This window comes from Typopeltis vanoorti, chromosome 13 (genome assembly GCF_054136105.1).
Source record: "Typopeltis vanoorti isolate ZY-2024b chromosome 13, IOZ_Tvanoo_1.0, whole genome shotgun sequence".
In the NCBI taxonomy this organism is placed as follows: Eukaryota; Metazoa; Arthropoda; class Arachnida; order Uropygi; family Thelyphonidae; genus Typopeltis; species Typopeltis vanoorti.
Genome location: NC_143561.1, coordinates 20,667,771 through 20,686,961, shown reverse-complemented (window position 1 = coordinate 20,686,961; position 19,191 = coordinate 20,667,771). Strand labels below are relative to the sequence as shown.

Genomic DNA, 19,191 nt, shown 5'->3' with positions numbered 1-19,191 from the left:
TTCTTACATTTATCTCTGTATTCTCTAAGAGCACAAGCTGACTTATTTGCCAGGAACTTTTGATATGCTTTCTTCTTTTCCTTCACTGCCTCTTTAACTTCCTCTGTCTGCCATGTAGTTCTAATTTTTCTATCCTTGCAGACAACTTCACCACATGCCTCTCTAGCTGAATCAATCGGGGCTTTCTTCAAGGCTGGCCACTGAGTCTCCAAGGTTTGATTCCTGTTCTCAAGCTCTTTCATTTTCTTTTCAATAATATTTCTGTATTTTAGTCTACAGTTTACATCTGAGAGCTGCTCAACTTTTATTTGCTTTAAAACTTTCTTACATGTTATTCTTTTCAATATGAAATTCAATTTTATCCTGCTCAAGACTAAATAGTGATCACTTTCAATTTCAAATCCTCTGTACACTCTGGTGTCCTGCACCAGGGAGAAAACATCACTATCAACAATGACATAGTCAATGAGACTTTTCTTATTCCTTGCCTCTTCTCTCCATGTGAATTTGTGCACATTTTTATGTTGGAACATGGTATTAATAATAACTGGTCCATATTCTGAGCATAAATCCAACAGATATTTGCCATTGTTATTAGCTTTGCCCTTTTCTCCAAATTTTCCCAAAATATTTCTGTATGTCTCACAATCGTTTCCTACTCTGCTATTTAGATCCCCAACAAGGACCAACTTTTCCTTTTTCATTGTGTCAGTTGCTTGTTCTAAAGCCTCAAAAAATTCTTCCACTTCTACCTTAGTAGAACCTTCTGTGGGACCATAGGCACAAATAAGTCTCATTGTCCAGTTCCCTATTCTCATATTTGCCCACATTACTCTACTTGAGACTGACTGCCATTCAAGAAGATTAGCCTCGTATTTTGTGTTGAATACTATGGCTACTGCTTCTTTTCCTTGATTGTCATTGCCTGAATATAACATTTTGTATTTATTTTTCAGAAATGTCACCAGTTTTTGTCTTTTTTGTTTCAATCACCCCTATTATGTCTCTCTGGTACTTATCTAATTCCTCGGCTAGCTCCATTTCTTCGCCATTCAGGCTTCTTATGTTTATAGTACCGATCTTTTACTCTGGTGATGTTGAGTTGGGGTGTGTTTTCAGATTTGTTTTAGCTACTTTTCGCTGTTTGCCCTGGTTCCCTGGCGAAAATAACGTTTATTTTGTTTAACCTGTTAAACAAAACCCAGTTTAACCGAGCGACGCCCCAGCCGGCATGAAATTTTGTCATGTTGTACGATCATTTTTTTATTTTGGTTTAACCAATAAGAATACAATTTGGTCGGCTAAATCCCAAATTGCCAGCCTATCTTCGTTTGTTCAGTATCCAAGTAGATACCCAACAGGGTGCACCACGAGAAGGTGAGGATTGGACATTAGGTCAGAAGTCCTGGTCAGTTCTCCGCATTCCTTTAAAGGTTATGTGGAGGTCTTCTCTCAGTTATACAGCTTTGACCCTTAAGCACCCCCTTCTTTTATAAAGAATTTTATAATCACACAATACTCAATTTTATCCATTTCAAGGGATACAGATATTACTTTTGCTTCAGACAGCTGTATAAAACAAACTACTTGATAGAATGACTTGCAATTTCACGTGGATGCTTATGATAGATGTACCAACTTAGAAAAAAAAATCTTGCCGATAGTGTTGCCATCTATGTTTGAGGCCGAGAACATTTCAGACCACCCTCGTATAAATAATACTATAATGTTGTTTATCAATTCTCACCTGTCCTTGTCATCTCATTTCTTGTAGTGCAATGAGATCTGTTTTATATTTCAGCATTTCAATCGCAACGTCATTCATTTTTCCTATTTGTTTCATTGTCCTTATATTCCATGTTGCCATTTTAATGTCTTCTCTTCTTATTTTCCTGCTGACTTTGTAATCCAATCATATCCTTTTTTCCATTCCTGGTCATTTGCAATTTAGTGCTATTCAGAAGGTTTTGTTTGTATTGATTTCATAGCATAAAACTTTTTTCTGTGATTGGGTTTCTAGCCCACTGTACAACCCTCCTCCTTTATATGGGCTGAGGACTGGTTGAATTGATCAACCAGTTGTAAATTATAAACTCCGCTGACATAGCGTAATCAATGTCAGCGGAGTTTACAATTTATTTATTACTGCTATATACTTCTTCACAATTATATTGTAGTCTGTCTGAAGTATGATAATTATCAATCATTTTTTGGATGTCAACTTTACTATTTTACAAACTAGTCATTCTGCTAGGATCAGAATCGAAGAATACCAAGATTACATAGCATTACATAACATAACATTCGCATCATTCAAGGAGAGAGAGAGAACGGAAGAATTCATATTACAGCATTTAAAATATACCCATGAATGACTCAAACAACATGAGTTGTAATTTCATGTGGTCCCAGCTAAGAGCAGGAGGCAACACTATTAAAGTTCCAAGGAACTAGATCAGCTACAGATTTGTAAAAAAAATAATAATAATAATTAACAAATGAAAAGAAATAATAATTTTGAACAATTTATGGCTATTGCTTCCCAAAATTTGGAGACAGGCATGCAGTCTGTTGATTAAGCTTAGGATGGTGATGTAGCATTTCATATGTTTCATGGAATAGAGAATCAAATTTAAATCCAGTATAGTATAACAACTTTCTTTAATTCCAATAATCTAGTGTTGATTGCATGAAAAGCAAGGCTGAACCTTCTTATTCTAGAAATATAATCTTGGTATTCTTCGATTCTGATCCTAGCAGAATGACTAGTTTGTAAAATAGTAAAGTTGACATCCAAAAAATGATTGATAATTATCATACTTCAGCCAGACTACAATATAATGTGAAGAAGATTTCCATGCTCTACCTTAAAGGGACTTCTGAACAAATAGCAAATTTTCTCTGCAAATACAATCTGTACACTACTTTCAAACCAGCTCAAAAGTTGTCTTCTTTCCTGGTGTCTATCAAGTATGCTGTTCATGTCGGCTTTGCTATTTTGGATAGACTAGCCGTTCTACTAGGATCAGAATCAAAGAACAAAATTACATAAGATTTCTAGAATAAAAGTTTAGGCCTTGGTTCTCATGCCCTTGACACCAGACAGAGTTTATTGGAATCAAACGAAGATGTTACACTATAGTAGATTTAAATTCTGTCATCTGCTCCATGAAATGTGTGAAACACTCGTTCATCATCCTAATCTTATCGACAGACTGCTTGCTAAGTTTTGGAAAGTAATAGCCATAAATATGTTGTGAATTTTTTGCTCTTTCTGTGAATGTTGCTCATAGTACAGTGACTGAGATATGTAGAAGTTTAATAAATTATTTTCTTTACATACGAAATCATTTTTTAAAATATATCATGTCTACCACATATTTCTAACCTATGTGCTAACCTATAATCTGTTATTAAAATGTTTGATAACAGATTATAGGTTAGAATTCTGTCATATTCTGTTATAGTGCCAAATAATTCTATGGATATCTTTTTATTTAAATATTTAACCCATACATAATAGGTCAGCATCATAGTTTGTTATGTGCTAACTACTAAATGTCAGATGGTTTGTGAGTCTCATCTCCAAAAAAATTTAACTCTATATTGTCAGAACTTTTCTTGGCTTTTCTCTTCCTTTCTATCCATTAGTTGGGCCTCAGAGAACAAGAATAATGAACATAGGTGAGGGTGGATGCCTAAATTGGTATCTCACCACCTCAGCTAACTTTTCTGAATTATTCCTATTAGTGGTCTTTCTTCAAACTTAGGAACATGACTTTGTCATGTGCATCCTAATATTGATCAAACGCATGTTGTCCCAAAATTGCTATTAATATCGTATAATTGCATGTTGAGTAGTTGATGTTCCATGTCTGGAAAGCATACATAAATATGGCTTGAATGGTGGTTTTATACAAATTGTTTTGGTGGTGATGACCTTGGATTTTCAGATATTAGTTGGCCTTTTATGATCTTAGCTTTTGCTTTCTTTTCACTGTCTCTTAGAGTAGTTATGTAAGAACCAAATTACTGAAAGTTTTTTACTACTTCTAAAGTGTGGTCGTTTTGCTTAATGTTTCCTTCTTTTCTGTTTTGAATTTTAGTTTTACTGCTGTTGACTATTAATGCTGCATTCTTATGCAATACTCTCTAGATGATATAGGACAGTCTGAATGCTAGAGATGATTAGCATGTCATCTATAAAGCAGAGAGTGTATGTGGGTTTGACCTGTTGAATGTTCAAAACTATTCTGATAGGTTTTTCAAAACCTGTAACACCGCATTGCCATGTGTGGGACAAATAGGAATATAAAAGAAATTTGTATGTAAAAAGCTGTTTAGAAGAAAAGGTAGATGTCATGAACGAAGAAGATGAGTTTGTTGAATGAGTTTAGAGTTGAACTGTGTATGAATGCTGTTCATACACAGTTCAGTGGGCTGTTCATATTCTTAAATGATTTGATGATAGTGGTCATTTCAGTGCAGCTATTGCAGAAAGAGACTATCTTTCTAGTAGTTTGGCATTATCAGTGCCAAGTGGGACAGCCTCTGCAACTTTTATGCCTCATTCCCCATGGTTGGACTATCGCTCCCCTAATGCAATGCAACCAACCACTCTGAGCTCTTTAATTTCCTCTCCTTAAAAATTGACTTTCTCCAGTCCCACTTCCCCAACGGCAAAATCATCCTCCTAGGAGATTTTAATGTCCACAATACCAACTGGCTTTCCTTCTCCAGCTGTACAGATCTTGCAGGCAGAGATGCTGAAACATTTGCCATCACTAATGACCTTACACAACTTGTTCAGATGCCAACCAGAATACCTGATAACCCGAACCACTCATCAAATACCCTAGATCTCTTCCTCAATGACCCTTCCAAATACACAGTGAATGTAGAGGGGCCTCCCTAGGGAATTCTGACCACAACCTAGTACTCATCCCCTCCCCCTGCAACAGCGCTTACAGAGCCACTCTCATACAAAAGCAGTTTGGCATTATAACAGTGCCAAGTGGGGACAGCCTCTGCAACTTCTATGTCTCATTCCCATGGTTGGACTTTTGCTTCCGACCTTCCAACCCAAACACATGCACCAAACTTATAACCAACGTAATCCTCACTGGCATGGAAAGATACATTCCCCACAGTACTCTGATCTGTGATTCCCTAACTAAACCTTGATTTTCCAAAAGATTAGCCAAGGATGTTCAAATGAAAAACCAAACATACCATAACTGGCTCAAATCATCTACTCCATTCTCCTTTAGAGCTTATATCCAAGTTTGAAATAAATGCAAAAAAAACAATCAATACGTCCAAAACAGAGTTCGAAAGAGCAAAAAAGCAGGAAATTAGCAGCCTGTCCAAACAGCAGCTGAGTCTTTTGGTCTCTCACCAAAGCAATCGGTCATAACTTCTGCCCAACACTATTTCCACCCTATCATACCCAGATGGCTCTATTGCATTATCACCTACAGAAAATGCCATTCTCCTAGCCTCACACTATGCAATTATGCATGCATTGGAATGCATGCATAATTGACAATGGCAAATGTCCCCCAACCATTCCAGATGCCCAGCATACAATGCCCACTGTATTCTTTTGACAGAAAGATCAGTAAAATGCTGTCCAAATTAGACACAAAAAAATCTCCTGGTCTGGATGGAGATTTATTAATATCAAGACTTATGTAGGGGAGGTTTGAACAATTTGGGATATTGTAGGAGGTGTTTGCATTGGTTGTTTATACAAGAATTGAAGAGAACGACTGATACCACAAAAGTGTCCTTATCTTGTGGTAATTACAGCATGGTACCATGAGAATATGAAAAGTAGAGAGAGTAGAAACAAGGATGGGGTATAAGTTATATCCAATAGCCTTAGTCAGGGACTTGGAAGGCTTGACTGTCATTTGAACACGAGATAAGTATTTTGCATTTGGTCCTTACAAAGTATGTTTTAGATTTATTGATGATTTGCTTGCAGTATTTTGTTCTGTAGTATAGATTGAGCAAGAAAATGAATGGATTGAATGAATGAATCTTGAATTTTCACCTTGAATTGTTTTGGCTTTTTGGAGAACAATGGCTTGGATAGAAGTCATTTTGAGTGGAGGCTCTCATTCCATAAATAAGTAAATATTATTTCAGATGTTTGGATTGGATGAGAGCAGAAAGAGTAATCGACCATGGAAAAGGTCAGAGAAATCCCAGTTGGCATTTTTATATTGCCATAGAACTTGAGACTGATACTAGCTGAGAGAAGGTCAGTGAAAAGAAAACATAGACAAAGTTTTGTTGGAGTTTCTAGGAGAGAAACAGACATCTGTAGATTGGTGAGAGGATCAATAAGAAAGGCTTAGGATTACTCGGGTGTATGGTCACTAAGATTGTTGAGAGAATGATGATTATCTGGTATTCTGGTGGGTGGACTTCTGGTACTGACAGTAACTGATTCAGCTTCTCTTCAATTTGATCTGTTAAATTAGGGAAGCCATGGAAGGATTAAAGAAAGCTTATATTCTTACAGTTGTTATGGTGAATTTTTTTTAGAGGTTCAGAGCATGTGGAAAGGCAGCTTGAATAGGTGATATCTGATTCAAAATGTCCAAATAGGAGATATAAAAGTTTTACAGAAGTTATGCTACAATTCAGAAAGCTGAATCCAGGTGATTGGAGTAGAGCTCTCCTTTTGCACATATGAAAAGAGAAATAACATGATGTGAAAATTATAGAGGAAATTTTTAAATAAGTGTTCTAGGTGAAATTTACTCAAGTATGCTTAGAAGAGGCTAAGAAAAATTGGAGAAGTGCAACCTGGGTTGTCAGGATCAGATTTTCACTTTATGACAAATAGTTCAAAAATCCTGTGAATATAACTAGGATATCTATCTAAGTTTTGTACATCAGCAAAAAGCATGTCACAAGGTACGAGAGAAAAATTTTTCTAAACATTGCAAGTTTATGTGGTAAGTGGAACGTTATATAGAGCAATAGGAAGTACAGGAAGATGTTTGATATAATATCAGGTGTAAGACAAGGTGCACACTATCTCAACTCTTATTTAGTCTATATCAATCACAATATGAAAGAAAGTGATATTAAACATGATAACAGGATCAAAGATGTCAAACATAGCCCTTTGCTTTATGCGGATGATTTTGTAATCCTAAATAAATCTCGTACGAGTCTTTGAGATAATAGTTGTAGCAAATTTTGCAAGCAAATGAGCAATAAAAAAGACAAAAACTATGAAAATAGGCAGGAACATAAATGACTGCATTCTCAATGTTGAACCTATATAACAAGTAAAATACTTCAGCTATTTCTTTAGGCACAGTTTGTAGTCAAAATGGCAAACTAAATATGGAAATGGACAAAGCAGTGCTTCGGTGGAAAGCCAGTTTAATAAATTTTATATAGATTAAGAGCTGAAACACTAAACTAGCAGTATACTAGACAGTGTTCAAACTAGCTTTAACTTATGTATCTGGGAGTTGGGTTAGAAAATGTGAAAGACGGTTGTTATAGAAAGCACCAACCTTGCTGAGATTTCTCTGAGCTTCATCTGTTTGTCATAGAGCAGTTCTTCCTCAACAAGAGAGACATTTTCCACAGTCATCATTTCCATAGGTCGATCATCATGAGAATCATCTTGGATGCTCTCTTCCTAGGCGAAACTGTTTAACCCATTCCTTCATGGTGGAATACGAAAAATACCATCCAATCGCTGTTTGATAGCACTTAGAGAAAGTCCTTCTTTGGTGAAAAACATTTATCACAGTGCAGTTCTCAATTTTTAACATTATAGCCACTTAGTGGGCCACTTGTTAGTCAAACAAGTGCCTCCAACTGAATGATACAGGTAGAGTTGAAACTGGTACACTAACTGCCCCATAGATAGTTCTATCAGTCATGCATGGGATTTTAAAATTGGCACACATTTTGAATATCAGGCTGAAAGCTTTTGGAGCCTACCTCATACATATTGCAAGTCCAATTTCCAGTTGTACGCTTATTAAAATACACACATGACACATGAAGGTGAGGATTGTAATCAGATCAGATTCACTAGATGTTTCCCTGCATTGTTTTCAGTCTAGCAGAGATCAAGTTATCTCATTTGATGCTTGAGTTTCCTTGTGATATAACGAACTAAGTAAAAATGGATAAAATAGTGCTTTGATAGGTAAGTTGTTGCATCTGAAAGTGAATTAATGTTGATGGCCTGATTAATGGTATGATATCTTCCACTGCGGACTTTTTTCTTAGATTTCAAGTGAAAGATTGCTACCTAGTACAGAAATGAGGCATCATCAAAACTTGCAAAGACAGGGTCATTACAGTATCTAGTAATGAAAACAGAGAAAGAAATAACATATCTTAAATAAAACGTACACATTCTCAAAATCAGAAATAATGTACTAGAATAACAAGACAGCTATGTAGGTACTGTATTAAAAATGTTAAGATAAAAAATAGGAAAAATTTTAAAACAGTACAACTTAAAAGTTGTCTTTACATCATTACAAAAAATGTCAATGATGCTAAGATAGCCAAAGCAACCTCACCCACTTCTAAAATGACCAGGAGTGTACAAAATCTTTTCTACTTGTGGCATTTGTTACGGATAGACATGCCATTCTGGACAAAAATCAGGTACATAAATTCAGGCTGGCATTTCACTCAACCAAGGAAAAGTGCCAAATAAATTGGCAACTCACAAAATGGCATAAATAAAATTCAGGAATTATGCCTGTCTGTTTAAAGTATCAAGGGAAATGAATGATCTCTAACCCAATGCAATAAAAACCAATGTTTCATCTTTAACTACAGTCTGCTTATGTAAAAGAACTGCATATTAATGAATTAGGCTGAGAGGAGATATACAACACATAGTAACGTTACTATACATGTGACATCTTTACACAATATTCAACGTATCGCTCAAGTTTAAATGAATAATAATTATTTGGAAATCTATCTGTAATTACCTGCTGATTAAATGAAGTGTTGTTGTTTTTTTAAGGGTTATACTTGGTACTCACGAGACACAAAAACATGATAATGCATCAAGCTACAGAAACCTTACATTTAAAAAAAAAAAAAAAAAAAAAAAAAAAAAGTAAGCATTCCCATTACATATTCTAACTGAATGTTGAATTATTGGTAAGAGTTCAAAGTCACCAATACCCATAATTTTTAAATCATCATTTTGATTAAAAGTGGGTTGAATGTGATAAGCTTCATAATATTCAACATATTGTTCAAGTTTAAATGAATAATAATTATTTGGAAATCTATCTGTAATTACCTAGTGATTAAATGAAGTGTTTTTTTTTTAAGGGTTATACTTGGTACTCACCAGACACAAAAACATAAATACATCAAGCTACAGAAACCTTAATTTTTTTTAAAGTAAGCATTTCCATTATGTATTCTAACTGAAGGTTGAATTATTCGTGAGAGTTCAAAGTCACCAATACCCATAATTTTTAAATCATCATTTTGATTAAAAGTGGGTTGATTGTGATAAGCTTCATAACATTCTTTGATGATTCTCTCAAATTTGAAAGGATTTGTGAATTTTTGTTTCCCATAGGGGCCTTTAATGTTGCTTCCTGCTTCGCAAAAGTTCCATTAGATAGTGCTATTCAGCTGTTGTCTAAAAACTTTCCAGCTAACATCCTTTAATTAATCGACTTTGCTATACCCTCTGTATATTTATCCTGGCAAAGTAATCTATACAAGCAGGTGGAAGGTTGTGTCTTGGAGTCACCTTGTCACTGCTTTCATCAAATTCTTTTATTATACACTTGGAAAAAAAATGTCTCTTCACTGCTGTTATCCCTTTACCTCCACTTAGTTTTGTTGTATTGACAATGTATTCACTATTTAGCCATACAAAGATGGTAAATTGATGGTTTCTTGGATAAAATTAACAACCCTTTCCCCTAGAATAAAATTTGTTAGAAAAAGAAAATAATGGAGTCCTTTCTTTCTTGAATTCACTGGTCAAGAGAGATGTGATTGGCTCTCTATCTCAGCTTTTCCAATTATAAGAAACCTATATTTACTGGAAGATGCACTCTTCAGGAGTCTATGTATCACCACCCTTCACAAAAACTTAGAATTGTTAAGACTTATCTACAGGACACATCATCAAATTCCTGACATGTACCCTCAAGGGGGTGTACAGGATATGATAATACTAAATGAAAAACTTACATCATTACTAACTTCCTATCTACAATTTTCCTCCAAATCAATATGTTATCTGTCAAGACAGATCTTATATTTATGTCTTCTAAGGCACTTTTTACTGTATCAGACCACCTACATCTTGGTCTTCCTCTGGGTCTTTTTCCTGCCTGTTTAAATGACCTTGCTAATCTTGTACATTAATAAATTGAGTATGGTTTGGAGTATCTCTTTTTGTATGTTGATAATGCAAAGTTTCGTCTGGTGGTAAGGGACGTTTCTGATACAGAATTCTTACCAGCACACTTACACAGACTGATTCTGTAGGTAGATAAATGCTAATGGAATGGGTGTCAGGTTGAATGTTTCCCAGTGCAAGATTATGGTTTTTGGATTAAAGACTTTGCTGACCAATGCTGCAATTGATTGAAGCTAGAGACTTAGGAGTAATAGTACGCTGGTGTCCAGAATCTAAGGACGAACACCATAACTGTCAATTTCAGATAGAAAGCAGGTACATATTCAAATTTTCAAATCTCATGCAAAGCGGTCACGCAGTAGCACTTTACAGGATAAAAAGCAAAAGGCTGCGCTAAGTGAATTGTGTTTGAAGGAAGCTCTTTTTTGTGAAGGAATAAAGTTGCATACTTGGATGTCTTGTAATGTCTCAAAGACATCATCTAGATGATTTTGTTAAGACTGGGGAAAAATTATTGGAAGGCTGTAGAATTACTGCTATTGCCAGAGAGTTAGGATTTCACATAGCATTGTATCCAGGATCTTGGCAGTGTGTCAAAACGATGGAATGTATTCCAGACATTTGTTAAGAGGTTGCCCTCACTCAACCATGGACCATGAAGACGGATTTTTTGGTTATAACAGCGAAATGTAATTGATGCAGCATGGCAGGTCAGCTTTCAAGCAGAGGCACACAGATATCTCGATAAACTGTGGCAAGGCATCTGCGACAAGTAGGCCTATATACCTGAAGGACTGTAGTTTGCGTCCCTTTATCCATAGCTCATCACAGAGCATGTTTTCAATGGTGTTGTATCCATAAAAAATGAACAAAACACCAATGGGCTAATGTACTCTTTATGGATGAGAGTTGTTTTAGTCTTTCCTACGATTATAGACAACACTTGGTCTAGTGCAAAAGTGGTACTGCTTACCATCACATGGATGTTATTGAAAGGGAGATAGATATGGCAGTGCTGGAGTCATAGTGTGGGGAGGCATTATACTTAATGGACACACTTGAGCTACAAGTGCTGGAAAAGGGACTACAACTGGTGAATGATATTGCAACGAAGTTCTTCAGCATAATGTTCGACCATTCCATGGTGATGTAGGCAAAGAATTCATTTTCATGGATGATAATGCCACACTACATCATCCATGAGCAGTGGAGATACTTCTGGCAAGGATGTTAATCGAATTCAGGTTCCAGCACGCTTCCCAGATCTCTACCCCAATAGAACACATTTGGGAAGCAATACGGAGATGCATTGCTGCTCAGAATTCCCCTCCAGGAAACAAACAAGGCTTATTCTTGCTCTGAAGGAGGACTGAGCCAGTTTGCCTCAAGAACCTCTGAATCACTTGGTGCTAAGCATGGTATACGTTGATGTGTGAGCTGCATTGCAGTTCAGGATGGACATATTCCATACTGAAATGTCTCTCTGCATAGTTTTCTGTAAGCGCTGTAATTCCTTAACTACGTCCTTAGGGAATTTGTAACTTTTGCCATAAACGCATTGCAATTTAATTTGTACAAAATTTATAACACATTTTTTGCGTAATATAATTTATTAGCCTGTGTAGCTCAGTGGATGTGGCGTTTGCACACCATCGCGCTAGGCCGCACGAAGGAAGTCTTGGTTTCGAGTCTAGTCGGCGACTAGAGGAAATTTTTCTAAGCCTTTTTTCGACCGGTTCCCGAGTTAGTCGATCTCTGGCACGGGCAAGCAGGTTTTTCCTCCCGGAAACTCGGGTTTTTCGTCCTGTAAACTCAAGAAAATCGACCGTAGAACCCACATTATTTCAGACATTAAAATATATTGTGTTAGGGTTAGAGACCACGAGATGGCGGCACATTTGAGCCGTCTCTCTTCACTGCGTACCGCTTAATTAGTGATAGCCTTGGGCCATCTATCTCTGATTGGGTACCAGTGGAGATTGAACTGCCCACTCAGTCTCCAAAAAAGTTAGATAGGGCTAAATGGCCTCGCCTACTCCCGTATATACGGGAATAAAAAGGCGTTAGCTGATTTTTTATTTTTTTTTTTATAATTTATTAGTATGCTGGCAATAAATTAATGTCCACATTTGGCTGTAATCATGAAAATTTTCTTCATATACAGGTAAAAATGTACTTTGTCCTTAGCATTATTTTTTCAAATAGCTATTAAGCTTTTAGGAAGCAAATACTTAATGAGTAGTTTGGATCTAACTGTTTAATAAATGGAACTGTTAGGTATTTCTTTTGGCCTAGGAGAGTACTGTTAAAAAATTATTGAGACATTATTGTGAACTGAGAAAGTTTGGGAACCTCTGGGTCCTAAATTCATTGCATGATATACATTTTGTAAGAAACACTAACAAGCAGAAATAAGGAGTTATTTTGTTGCTTTACAAGGCTTCGATATGACTGTATGTGTATTATTTTGCTCGGATATGGTTGCCTGGGTATTACAGGAATGAGGAAATAGTTGAAAAGATTCAGTTGTGAGTAACAAATATAATAAATAGCTTGTGGATTTTGCATATGAAGACAGACTTCAAAGTTTGAGAAACAGGAGGAGAGGATATATGATAAATATATCCTCTCTTAAATATGTGGAAACTGTATAGTTTCCATCATATAAGTTGTAAGGGGATTTTACTGAATTTATATAAAAGGGAAATTTTGCTGCCCATGGCATGTAGCAGAACTCAAGGGGCATCCTGGGAAAGCTGAGTAAGGGTGTGTTCAGAAGTAGGTGAAGCCAAAGTCTTTTCAGTGTCTGTGATGAGAATTGGAATAAGTTCCCAGTGGACTGGTGTGTCTTCAGTAAATATTTTATAGGAATGATAGGTATATCATTCCTAGAAAAGGTATCATAGGTATATAGGTATTTCTTGTCCTACAAAAGGGTCCTCCCTTGATGAGTCCATAGCTACCTATTGGTATCTATATAATAATAATAGGGTTTTGGTGCAAATTGATGATAATGAGTAATGTTATTTGAAAAGTTTAAATCATTTTAAAAGCAAAATCACATTTTTGACACCATCCAGCTTAATCGCTTTTGCTTTGTTAAAAATGTATTTTCTTTTATAGAATTGACACTGTCTTCATTTTTTTTTTCCTTAATCACTTGTGAGTTTTAAAAAAATTATAGCATATGTGAATTTGATAAGAAATACAATTTGCTATTATAATTCACAAATACCTTTTTACAGTTTGCTACTTTTTTGTTATTGTAAATAAATAATATTTCATATCTGTTTCTTCATTCTTTTTTGTTAAGGCTGATGTTGATGAAGAAGCTCTGAGTCCCGATGAACAGAAAGAACGTAAAATAATGAAGTTGTTATTAAAAATAAAAAATGGAACTCCTCCAATGAGAAAAGCTGCATTACGTCAAATCACTGATAAAGCTCGTGAATTTGGAGCTGGCCCATTATTTAATCAAATATTGCCACTGTTGATGTCGCCTACTTTAGAAGATCAAGAACGACACTTACTGGTGAAAGTTATTGACAGAATTCTATATAAATTGGATGATCTTGTTAGGCCATATGTACACAAGGTAATGACTGCCCCAGAAATAAATTTTATTCTAATTAAGTAATTTACAGTAGTTAATTCAAATGTAGTTAGTGGATTTATCTGCTGTTGTATTTTATACATGGAATAATTATTGTGTTATGGTTTAATCTGATACCTTGTTTTTTCACTCATCTGTCATTTGTTCTTCTTTCATTATGTAGATATTTGTATTTAAAATGTTTTTGATACTGTGTGTGTGTGTGTGTGTGTGTGTGTGTGTGTGTGTGTGTGTGTGTGTGTGTGTGTGTGTGTGTGTGTGTGTGTGTGTGTGTGTGTGTTATTTTTCAGGATAATTAATTCTACTTATTGTCTGATTTTAAGGATGCATATTTTTCACATTTGAACATCTCTGAAATTGGAATGCATCTTACGGTCGATGGTGTCCTATGGTTGCTCTTAAAAAAAAAAAAGTTACCAATCAGTGCAGAAGGTGAGGAGGAGCACATAAGTGAAAAGGAGGAGTGGTTGCCATGGGGAAGTTGTGTAGCATTTGTGCATACTAATTATAATCATTTCATGTTCACATTTATGTTCATTTATTTGTGCACATTTATTTATGTTCACATTCATTTCTGTTTTCACTTCATTTGAGTGTCATGTGTTGAGTTTGACTAAAATTTGGATCCTCATTTTCCACTTAAAATGTCTTTAAGAAGATTGCATTGTAATATCACAGAAACAGACTCACAGTCCATAAATTAGTGAGACAAATATTCACCACTGGAGAAATGATTGCAGTTCCATATTCTCTTCAGAGTAACAACCAAGTGCTTTAAAGGAACTAAGAAAGGAAGATATCCACAAGTAGATGAAGCTGTATTCTTTTATGTTAGGCATGTGCAAGAAGAGTTGCATATCACATGGTAAGCAGTGCCTTTGCACACAAGAGATTTTGTCAAATTCCTCAGAATACAAGAAAGAAATTTCAAAGTAATGATGGGGGGGGTCAGTGTGGCTTGCGTTGTGTAGAACTTCCATTAAGGCATTGAACATCTTTTTGTCTAAAATTTCCTTCTCTCTTTGAACAAAAGCTGTATAACTTTACAGATTTGAGTGAAGAAAACGAAACTGTGGATTAAGTCAAATAGGAAATGAAAATGATATCCCAAAGTTTTTTTTATGTCTCAAAATTATGCTATCAAGGCATACTTGGCATACTAACATACAGGGCATACTTTCCACAAGAGTACAGTAGCGATCAATGGAAATTTTGGACCATTTTTCCTGTAGGCGTGTAATGAGATCCAGGACTATTGTGGAGGTGAATGCTCCTTGACCTCACCTGATACTCCAGTTCATCCCATAAATATTCAATAGAGTATCAAATGCTATCAAAGCTAAAGGTGCTAAAGAGATCATGAACATGGGTAATGAAATGAGCAAACCACTGTGACTAGGTATAACTGGAAACTGAAAGTTGTTATTGTTGTTACACACACACACACACACACACACACAGAGAGAGAAAGAAAGAACAATAATGATGATGGATGACAGGTGAGTTAATGGAAGACTTGCCAGTGATCATTTGCAGCAAACATGTTAGAAATCTAAGTATCCCACCTGATATGTCAATTTTGATGTGTTTTGCAGACATATGTCTAAGCAGTTAAAGAATAAGCTCTCCATGAAGTTTTTTTGACTTGGTATTTATTCCTAATGGCCTGACTAGTCAGTTGCATCTTACCTAATGTTTCAGCCAACAAATCATAGTTACATGAGAAAAGAATATGCATTCTGGTTGTTGTCTGAAAATGTTCCATTGACATCTTCTAGTAAGATAGAGATTTCTTGCATCAAAACTTGCAGAATGGGTGTGTGAACTGCTTAGAAGAAAAGTAATAAAAACATTAGTAGAGCACTTGTTTTTAAGAAATACTGCATCAACAGTGTATTAGATGACAGAGAATGATGTTTTGTGGAAAAAGGCAAACATCAACAACTGTGAGTTGAAAAACGATTCAGAAGTATCAGATTCTGAATGTAAAAAAAAGTTCTTGATTCTGATGATGCAGCAGTATCACTATCAGAGTATAGAATGTGTTTATATTCATTCTGATTGTGATATTATAGAAAAAATATGGAATGTAATACATAGGTGTTTGTATATAATTTGTATGTATGTAGCATGTTTCTAATGTGTTTGTGTATACACTCCTTGAAAGAAGTCAGTTGCTGGGGTTACTCTGGTAAGACACATTCACCAAGCATTCATCTGCCACACCTGTCCGTCTGCTCAGTAGAAGGTGTGGCGTGATTTGTTGCTCCATAACACAGCTTTCCATCCAAGCTTCCATGTTTCACTGTATGTGCTCTTTGAACCACTGAAGCTGACGCTTCATGCTGGTTCGGGTAATGTGGGACTTGCATATTGCATGCCCACCATGGAAACCATATTGTGAGACTTGGTTTTGAATGTTTTTGCAGATTAGTTTCAGCCGGTGCCTGGAACTCCACGTTCAACTTGTCAGCCGACGAATGGCAGTTTTTATGTATTATTCTTCATAGCACATTAGTCATGTTTTGTGAGTAGTATCACTGCAGGTAGCAGTTGCAGTTCACTCCCTGCACACTTCCATATCAGTATGATCACTGATTGTTGACCCGAGATGGCTCAATATGTCAACAACTTGCAGAACCTGCAACATGGCATCTTGTCACAATGTTTCTTTCAAATTTCATCACTCCTCTTCTTGCAGTCATTTCACCCAGATGCAGTTCCACTGACTTGGGAGCATCATATTCCTCCAATTTATACTGGCTACAAACACGTTGCACCTTGCCCATGGGGAGGGGGGAGGGTCCACTGACTTCTTTCCAAGCAGTGTAGATATATATTTATTTATTTATATATCATCAGAATAAGATGATAACATTTAATTACCTAATTAGTAATTAAATTACACAATTCATCCTAATTGCATAGGATTTCCACAGGTGTAAACATAACACTAATATACAAAACAGTAAAAACTAAGATGACAACCATTATGCACTGTCTGACCACAAATGCGAGACCTCTCGACACTTTGGCAGAAGAAGGCGATTCCTTTATACCTGCTGTAAGAAACCATGAAAATGTATGAAGGGTTTCCTTACATCTCTAGCATATCTGAACCTGTTTCAAGAATATTAAACAAATATAACATTAAAGCAACATCCTTTCCTATGAATAAATTCTTATCATGGCTGCTTTCCAATAAGGATAGATGGCCTCCTCTTACCCTTCCAGGCATGTACTAAGCTCCATGTTAGTGTAATCCTCTTTATTTTGGATGAACTTGTTCTGTGGAAAAGAGAATACAAAAGCATCACTCTGACATCACTTATAATAAACATGAAAAGTTCTTTAATACAGCATGGTGTGGATATCTAATATACAATCTCCTGATCACCAGCCCATTTGCTTCATCAGCATTGCTTTAAATAAGAATGCTAATATAAGGAAGTGGTGAGGTTTTAGTGAACTACTGAAATTAAAATCAATTCTATGGCTTTACCAAAAAAATTGGGAGAGTCTCATCCTCCTTAGTCATCACTGGTTTTTAGTATCATAGTGATATCTCGTTGTCACATCGTGTGTTCCCATGGCACTAATATCTTTTGAAATAATCCATTGTTAGCACTCTTCCTCGTTCAGTTATTTGTACAACGAGGATGGCTTGTTAGTTTTAAGCTGGAATATATGGAAATGAAACATTTATTATCATTTCTTGTGTTTAAGCAGTAAAAGACACAAGCCTCTGAAAACTCAAGATTTTAATTGTGGATTCTTGCTTCTGTCAGAGAGAGAGAGAGAGCAAAAGAGAGTGCACATCAGTGGTTGGATCAAGTCCACTATCAGGTTATCGAACATGAAATGGAGCATTTTGGAATCAGCAGATGTCCTTGCTATATGCAGCCAAACTAAAATCCCTGTCAGAGTGTTACATGTCCCTTTGATTTGTGAATTAAAGCATTACTCAAGTTCTAGAAGTCAAGAAAACAATACTGCATGGATGATACTTTATCACCATGGCTCAGCTATATTCTGTCATGTGGAGCTTCTCTTTCTGCAGATCAGTTAAACATTCCATGCCTCTCCTATGTCTATCAGTAGCTCTTTATACACAGAAGAGAGCACTCTGATTTTGTTCATTCTGTGCAGATGATTCAAAATTAGTCCCTAGTGGGGGTTTAAACCTCTAATTAGATCCCACAAGAATGTACTGGCTGTACTGTTAAGTTGCATGCAATACAGCTTACATTAAAATTTAAATGCTACCAAAGGTGTATTATTTTTTTTATTATTCAAGAAGCTCTTTTCAAGAACTTTGGAGTCTGTTATACCAATAACAACCAGTGTTCTCCCCAATCCAGCGTTCTCAGATAAAGATGCTCCATCTGAACATTCACTTGTATTGGATCTCAAGACAAATTGGCATCAAGAACCTGCAGATGCTGTGACTAGATCAGCTCATTCTCTAAGTATCATCATCTCCCTGTCTCCTACAGGAAGATGATTAATATGTATGTGGCAGACATCATTGCATAGAGAAGATGGTATCCTCTATCAGATTGAGCCTGAAATTAGACATTAGCAGTCCAGTTCAGTCTGCATAGGATTGTAGAAAGGAAGTTGTTCTTGCTCAGCTGCACATAGACAGTGCTTGAAAAAAATTGTGCTGTGTTACTGGTCGGGCATTCAATCTGGGTCACCGTGTGTGTGTGTGTGTGTGTGTGTGTGTGTGTGTGTGTGTGTGTGTGTGTGTGTGTGTGTGTGTGTGTGTGTGTGTGTGTGTGGAAAGTATTTTACCTTGGGTATAATAAATGTTAAAGATACCAAGCTATTTTAAACCTGGTTTTTACTCCATTTCCCAAGTAAGCAAACAGACAAACAAGTCAAGTTTGCCCCTGCAAGTATTGCAAGTCTAGCTGAACCTGCACATAGTGCAAGACCAAGGCAACTCATGGTAAAAGTAGAATAAGATCTGATCACTAATCTTAATATTTACCCTTAATGCAAAGCACATCTCCTGGAGGAGATGCATGATGCTTTGTATTAAAGGCAAGGGGCCACTACCCAGACCGGTTTCAGTATCAGAACCTTGTTCACTCCACTTCCAAATATCATCATCATCATCAAATTCCTGCCATGTACCCTCAAGGGGTGTACAGGATATGACAGTACTACA

General features: G+C 36.1%; 1 protein-coding gene across 2 annotated transcripts in view; it reads left to right on the top strand.

Annotated features, from left to right (window-relative positions):
• Sf3b1 (splicing factor 3b subunit 1) overlaps nt 1-19,191 on the top strand; it is a 329,390-nt gene that overhangs the window by 189,686 nt on the left and 120,513 nt on the right. For both annotated transcript variants that reach the window (XM_090402705.1, XM_090402706.1), the window contains one exon: nt 13,716-13,997. In XM_090402705.1, coding sequence (XP_090258831.1) covers nt 13,716-13,997 — 282 coding nt within the window. The remainder of the gene's footprint in view (nt 1-13,715; nt 13,998-19,191) is intronic.